The sequence below is a fragment of the Pistacia vera genome, unplaced genomic scaffold (genome assembly GCF_008641045.1).
Source record: "Pistacia vera cultivar Batoury unplaced genomic scaffold, PisVer_v2 Contig712, whole genome shotgun sequence".
Lineage (NCBI taxonomy): Eukaryota > Viridiplantae > Streptophyta > Magnoliopsida > Sapindales > Anacardiaceae > Pistacia > Pistacia vera.
The window spans coordinates 354,568-363,056 of NW_022196571.1; the positions used below are offsets into that span (position 1 = coordinate 354,568).

The 8,489-nt window shown below is 37.0% G+C and overlaps 1 protein-coding gene across 1 annotated transcript; it reads left to right on the top strand.

Moving 5' to 3' along the window:
• Positions 1–6,663: 6,663 nt before the first annotated feature.
• Positions 6,664–7,954, top strand: LOC116114506. The gene has a single exon (XM_031400651.1). The coding sequence runs from the start codon at positions 6,713–6,715 to the stop codon at positions 7,952–7,954; it is 1,242 nt and encodes a 413-aa protein (XP_031256511.1). The 5' UTR covers positions 6,664–6,712.
• Positions 7,955–8,489: the final 535 nt, after the last annotated feature.

Genomic DNA, 8,489 nt, shown 5'->3' on the forward strand with positions numbered 1-8,489 from the left:
ACTACGTACACTTACAAAGTAATTATGTATCTCAAATTTTCAAGTGGTGCGATTGCAGAGTTCATTACTGTGGCATAATTAGGTTGTTTACCAAATTAATCGCTTTTTAATATCAAAGGTGTTAGTAAACGGTTCCGTATACGCAGCGGAAACAAAAATAATATAACTTAAGGATCGTTCACATGAGCCAAGATCAAGGGTATGATTTTACAATTTTATCATAATAATAATCTGCAGAAATATTAAACATGAGTTAAGAGAAACAAACGCACGTTGGAGGCTCCTCCAAATTTGTTGACGAATGTTTTGTTACCGATCCAAGTGTAGGATCGAACCTGTGTAGTCCACACGAAGACAATCTCAAAAAGAACCAAAGAGGGATTTGCTAGATCCTCTTTGGCTTCAAGATTAAGAAGAAAAACAAATCAATTGAAATTGATTTTAGGCAATCTTGTTTCTGCCGTGGGAGTCTCAAATGGGGCTGTGTGTGTGTGTGTGTCTTCCTTCTCTTCCCTTTTTGTTTTTTTTTTTTTTTTTTTTTTTTTTAATATTCTAAAGAAAAATCTGCATAATTTAATTAACACACTTTTTTTTATAGTAAAAACATTTGCCCTAATTCCATACGGAATAGGCTTGGGCTTCAACCCAAAAGCCCATGTTGCCAAAACACTCCCAATTGATTTATTTTATTTTCCATCATTATCTCAATTAATCAATTAATATATATTTAAATATATATTAACATTTAACAATAATGATAATATATTAAATATGTGCCGAACACACATTTAAACGTAAATTCATCTATTTATTTTTTCTAACAAATAAATAAAGGCTACAACCTCAGCAAATTTAATTACACTGTGAAATTACCAAAATCCTTTCGCCTAAAAGACGAAAACGCCCTTCTTTCTTCTTGGATCTTAAATGTCTTCTAGTGTGTGTGACCATAGGTCCTCATAATATCGACAGTGTATAGTATAGCGATTAACACCAATTAATCGTCTCACTAATACACAGACCAGATTGGCCCCATAGCAAGGCATCATGGCCACCCGATAGATTCAGATTCAGCAAAGTAGCTACCTGTCAACAGATGGTTACGTGCAATTGATCATTTATCATACGTTATCTGACGAGACGAAGGCATAGAAATGGTGTCAACCTTCGGTTACTCTCGATATTATTATTCAGTTTCTGGACCAATGACCCGTATATAAACTGTGATAAAGCAACAACTCAATCCCACTGTGGCCACAGTTTAATGTTCATTGCCATATAATGAATTGCGCCGTGAGATAACTTTCTCTATACCCAGGAGTGATGAATCCTCTGTCAATCCACCATAGTCTTGATACACTCTTGATGCAGCTAATCACCAAGTATTGACAACTCTGAAAAGAACTGCGTTAGGCTAGCGTAAAACTACACCAATCGGTGCACAAGGCGCTCCGGTGATCTCAAGTCTAAGGATCACATGCACACCATTCGTTAGAGGATTTGTTCCATAGACACTAGGGTTACCATTCATATGGAATCCTCTGGTGGGTCAGTCCAGTGAACTTGTTGCGGTGTAATCACCTACAACAAGCACCCATGTGTTGCACCAGGTTGTCACCAAACAACCTGACAAGTGAGATCAGTCACTGCCTTCGACAGGGTTGTCAACACTATGATAGCCTTACCGTATTATCTGTGTCATTACTTCAGATATAATCGGGGCTACGGACGTTTTAGAATGGCCACCATATGTGCTCATAGGGTTCTCACTATCAAGATTGAAACACTTGATACCTCATCCCAGGTCTACCATTCTAAGGACATATATCATACATATGCAATAATAATGATTTTACGCGTATAGAGAATAAAATGCGTTTATGATTAATGAACATTATTACAAAAGTCAATTTACAATAATGATTGGCTCTAGGGCACCTACTCCAACAAAAAGGTTCTGTGTTTTTTCATTTTATTTTAATTTGATTCACTTCAACCATGTAAAGAGTCTGGTGGTAGCCTTTTTTGGGCTGAAAGCATCCCTTTTTAATGTTGGTGTTTGGTCATAAGAGAATTATTTCTACCATCCTTTTGAAGAGATAGTGTTTGCCATTATTTTCTATCTCCTTTTCCATAAATTTTTTTTTGCATTCCTTTTTAATGTGGTTTTGGTGTAGAGAGTTATTTCTACCACCTTTTGAAGAGATGTGTTTGCCATTATTTCTATTCCTTTTCCATAAATTTTTTTTTTTTAAAAAAAAAGGAAAAATGAATATTTTACTTTGTTGATATGAGATCTTAAAAAGATAATTCTAAACTCCCAACTTTTTGTAAGGGTAATCAGGTTGAGTATCCGCCCTTTTTCAAAGGAATCAGAATCGAAATTAGAACTTGCTAGAAAACTAGAAACGTGGTTTGGTTCCTCAATAGCTGGAATCAAAACTGAAAAACAGGTTATGGTTATGGGTACCCAACAAAATTCGAATATCCGCTACTATTAATAAAAATGACAAATTACCCTATACAAATTACAAATACACCCTTAATAGTTTACAAAAATACAAAACACCCTAGGTACCAATCGATTCCAACCCGAGTACTCGGACCTCAATTCGATTTCGGTTCTTGAAGTGGTGAACCAGAACTAAAAACGAAATGATACAGTGTCAGTTCCACAAAATTTAGAACCGAAATGACCTTTCCATGCGACTATTGGGTAGGAACTGAAACCGAAACCCCGGGATCCCACTAGTTTGATTCTACCGGTTTCTTGTTCACTCATAACTTTGTATATGTCAAACGCACACCTTATAGCTCTAAGGGAGCGTTTGGGTTGGGGGTAAGGGGGATTACTAGGGTTATATCATCTTATATTACTTGATTACCACGTTTGGTTGTCAAGTAATATAAGATTCCGGTAATCTTCAAATACCAATAGTAGTACTATTGTAATATTGGAGGTAATCTGATTACCTCCATTTTTCTAGGTATTCTGAGATTACCAGGGTTATCATTTTTTGTTACATTTTATCCCTTAAATGAAAATTTTGGACAATAATGCCCTCATTTTAAAATAATTTACATTAAATCCTATTTCAATTTACCCTTATTAACTAAAATTTTGGACAATAATGGTCTTGCTACTTAAAACAATTTACAGCCACTGCCACTCAGCCACCACCACCACTACCACCACCGCGACAGCGGCCAACCACCACGGACCGCCGCCGAAAACTCGTCGGAGTCCCTAAAAAGGAACGAGTTTCGTGGGAGGCTCGGGAAGGCATCGATATGGCGTTTCCGGCCATATTGATGGCCAAAAATGGCCATATCTAGCAGATCTGGCTGGAAATGGCCAGATCATTCTGGCCATTTTCGGCCAGATCGGTGGATCTGGCCGTTAATGGCCAGATCCTTGGCCATTAGCGGCCAGATCTAGGTGAGATTGGCCGTTAACTGCCACAACCTGGCCGTTAACGGCCAGATCTATTTTGCCGGAATAGATCTGGCCGTTAACGGCCATATCTCACTAGATCTGGCCAATAATGGCAAGGATCTGGCCATTAACGGCCAGATCCGGCCTGATGATATGGTTGTTTTCGGCCCCTCAATGTGGCCGAAAACGGCCATAGCAATGCTCTTGGTCACGGTGAATTGTCGATGGGGGTTCGAAGACTTCCGACGGTGGTCTGCGGTGGCGGCAAGCCGGGCGGCAGGAGGTGGGGGTGATTTTGTCATAAAAATAAAGTTTTATATAAGCGGGGGTGTTTTAGCTAAATCTGAAATCTTGGGGTTAAAAGAAATTATTCAAAAATAATAATTAAAATAATCTTATATTATATTTAAAGGGGGACAATTTAGTAATTTAAAAACATATCCACCAATTTATCCCCAATAACCAAACATATTTATATAACATACCCACCACAACTAACCAAAACACATTTTTTTAAGATTCCAGTAATCTTCTAAGGTAATCTATCTTCCCAGTAATCTAACATTCCTAGTAATCTAACATTCCTGAACCAAACGCCCCCTAAAAGTTTCAATGAGACGGCTATAATTTATCGCTAAGCTCCTTAAGGTTTACTCTATTAGGGAACATTACCGATAATTAAGAAAATTTTAATATAATATGAAATATAAATTTTAAAAAAGATATCAGTACATCAATGGTAACGTAAAATTACTAACACACAAATTTATTCATCTTACGAAATTGTAAAAGATGAAACACACCAAAACATTTGAACTCTCCAAAATATACAAATCAATTTAACTTTATCACAAACGAAGATATTGAAAACTAACATAAACATCAAACAACAGGTCATTTTTAATATCTTCAACCATATATCCAAGAGTATTGAATCCAGATAAGGTAGAGTTCCTTCTATTCGGAACAGCTTAATTTTGCAATCCAACATACCCTAAAGTATTGATGGACGAACTCATTTGCTCAAGTTGTTGATTAAATAATCAACTGAGTTTAGATGGATATCCAGATATATGATATTATCTCTATAATGGAATAATCTAGGATGGTGATGCATAGCAAGTCGTTAACAAAGCTTGTATGCTCAGTATGAAAAGGTTTTCGATCACGAATCTTGACTTGCACAGAAGCATGAACATGGAAATTGCATCATTGCATTATATTCCATAAATTGAAGTCCAAAACTTTGTGACAAATACCACAAGGACAATTATGTGGCCTAGCCTAAGGTGAGGAAGAGCAAAGCTGAGGCTGAGCTCATGTGGGTGAGCTTCATGCTTATTGTTTGCGGGACAAAGCACAATCACATGAAGATCAAACTCACAAGTGCACAACAAAAGGAGAAGGCGGTTCCTGGCAAGCCACAGCGTTGCAGGAGAAGGAACCGGCGAGTAAGTGGTGGATGGGAAAAGAGGTGATGGTGCAATAGTGGGTAGATGTTGGAGTGTGCGGCTTGCTTTTGCACATTGCTCGGAGAAAAATTGGAATGTGCACAGCTGTATGCAGAGCCTGAGAATGAAGATTCACAGCCGGAACAATGAACTTTTTGGCCTTGTGGGATTGATATAATCTCAGGATATGTGGGTGGCTAAAATGCTTGAACTCCATGATTTTTTTTTTCTTTTTCTTTTTCTCTTCACTCTCTCTCAACTTCAACTCTCAGTGTCGATTCCTTTGAGCTAGGGTATATTAAATTTTTAAAATTGAGACCAAGTCAAACTTTCATGTGGATTGTTCTATACTGGCCAAGTGGGAATAGAAATAAACACAAACTCAAGTGTCAATAGGTTGACATAGAATTAAATGGCTGCACGAACTTCCCCCTAAGATTTATGACTTTTGGGCGCCAGCAGTATGTATGCCTTGAAGCATAAAGTAAAATAATACTCTTTGTGTGCATGAGATAAGATCCACCATACAATCATAACTGCTTACGGTTGGTAACCACTCACCAAAAGAAGTATAAGTCATCATCAATTCATTGGGTTTTTTTTTGTTTTTTTTTTCTCACACCATTTAATAATGATGATTGACATGAAGTCTTGAACTCATACAGCTATTCTGATATATGTTAAGTTATCATTTTATCTAAAAATTTAAACTGATGCCATTGATGGACGATTCAAGCTGTTCAGTACTTTTTATTCATTTTATATTATTTGTTTTAATACATTAGGAAAACAAAAGACTGAAAAATAGTTAAAAGAATCTGTTATTAGGACTCATCAAATCCTCTTAAGTAATTGTTTGGGTGTACTACGTAAAGGCTTTAAAATGCAAGAGGTAAATATTTCTCTTTAGTGTAAGAAAACCTCTCCTATTCCCTTCCCCAATGAGTTCTTTGTATGTTTCCAAAAAGAATGCTGTTATGCTGCCTTGAAGAGTAAACTAATCTTTTGAATCCGAAACCGATGAGAATCATAACCCCCCAATACAACGTTCTCTTTCAGGCCTTTCAACCAATCAATTCGACCCCGGAGAGCTGCTTTTGCTTAAACTCTAGCGGTATCTTGAAAAGTTGTGACAAAACTTAAATTGGCCACAATTCTTCAATTTTCTTCGATCTCAACAGCACTGAAGTTCATGGGGCATCTTATTGAAGACAATTTGCCCATTGGCTTTTTGAGACGACTGATGAGGAATCTCACACAAAAACTTGACCAGGTCCACCGAAAAATGACTCAATCTTCACTGTCCCTCATTTTAACATTGATTAAGCACATAAATAAAATTCCTTTTGATGTTTAGAGAGCACATGACCACACTAGTTTTTGTTTTTACTTGCACATTGCCATGAAAGACAAACTTTAGAGGACAATTCAATTTCCGACCCACATTACAGAAACCAAAAAGCAGATTATGGAATAATTCTGTCAAAAATTCCCCTCCATTGTAGACAATCAAAATTATTCTGAGTTAGCATAATATATTAAGCCGGCCTGTTCTTTGATATTAACAATATTGAATGTTAAGCTGTGAACTAGTCACAGCATAGCTATATTACATGCAGGTGACAATCTATAACCTTGTAAACAACAAATGAATATCACTTGTTGCCGGCATATTTGTCTTGTATTGAATAGTTTTTAAGTCAATAAGTACTAGCAACGACGTTATGACTCTTTCTGTTTCACCTAAAACTTAACTCCAGAAGAAAAGGGGATGGAATTAGTACTAAAAGAGGAGGCCGCGCGCCATTTTAGCCACCATCATCCTATGGAACAAAGCAACTCGCCCGTTGCTGGAGCCATTACTTGCTCAGGATGCAGTCTGAAAATTGTGTCTGGCAAGGACTACTACCGCTGTAAAATCTGCCCCTTTTTTCTCCATCAAGTGTGCTATAATATGCCTCGAAAAACGCGGCATCCCGGGCACCCTGCTCACTATCTAAACCTCCTGGTAATGCCTTCATCAGCCAAAGGCAGCTTCAAGTGTAAGGCTTGTGCACAAAATGTGACTGGTTTCTCCTACAATTGTGCAGAATGTGGGATATTTTACCACATCTTATGCTTTGCAGTGCCACTTTTTATTGTAATCAATTCCCACTCTCACACCCTGAAGCTTGAGTTTTCACTTCCATATGACTTCGAATGTGATTTGTGCCAAGAACCCGGCAATAAAGGCTGGCTCTATAGGTGTCACTTGTGCGAATTCGATACACATCTTGTTTGTGCCATTAACAACCGAAGAGCACAATCTACTCATCATCAATTGGCTCCATTTCCTGACCCTTTAACAAGGCAAATCGTATATTCATCAGCATCATCTCTAATCGAAACCAATGGAAAAATGGAATATGATAGCGAAAGCAATGAGTTGATGCAGTTAGTAGCTCAGGGAATCAGGGAAAGAATGAGGCAAAAGCCTGGAGCCTTCCAAATAAAGCAAGACATCTCTGCCATAACTCCGGATCCTGGAGAAAGTTTGGAACATCAAGATCATTCAAGTTTATTATCTGCAGATCTGAGTACTTTGACAAGTTATCAGTTAAGTGACTCGTGTTTTTCGATAGATATAGCGAGGTCTTATTCAAGTTATGATCCTCAGCAAAATCAAGAAAACAATGAAGCCGGCAATAAAAATCCTGAAGTTGTTCAGGACTCAAAAAACAAGGTTATGCCCAGAAATGATTCGATGCTTGACAGGATTACAAGCAACTTGGAACCTGGAAAACAAGAAAATAATGGAGCTGCAGGTTTCAGTTTTCAGTACAAAGGTTCACAGATTAATCTGCTAAATGAATATTCAAGCCAGAATAAAATGAACAGGGAAAATGAAACCAGGAGCGACTCAGGCATTAAAGATCAGAACCCTATATCAGAAAGAGTAAGTTCAATATTATTATTGACTCTCTTTACATGTATTAACAAAGCATTGATGACGGAAATTTCCCTGTCTTTTTCAGGAAAAAACATGTTGTTCCAAGCTCTTTCAGTGCTTCTATCATCAAGGATATGAGAGAGAGATACCATAAATCTAGCAAAATGGATTATGTATTTGTGGTCAGTAAGTAATCCACTCAAGCACATTGCTCATATGCCTTGTAAATGTTATCATGAATATGAAGCTATGTATTTTGTTCAAGTAAAATTCAGGTCAAGAGAGAATCCGTTATAACAAAATTAGGATTCTCTTCTCAGGTGAGCTCTTATGATCTTTTAAGAATCCAATTATATATGTACATTAATGAGTATTTGTGGTTCAGATTTAATTCCTGTTTTTAATTTTCTCATCAACCACCTATTACAGTTTTATATTTTGTTCAGGTATACATCGCTTCTGTAGAAGAGAATCTTGATCCATGTTTTAGAAGTGTTTAACATGGGCAAGTTTAAAGCGCTATAGGTAACACAACACTACCACATTTGAACTCTTGAATCATAATTTAAGAGATTTTTTTTTTTTTTTTTTATAATGACTGGAAGTATCTAAATTAGCTTACGTGTATCTTAATTAATCCTTCGAAATCTTAGAATTATCGATCAAGTAAGAG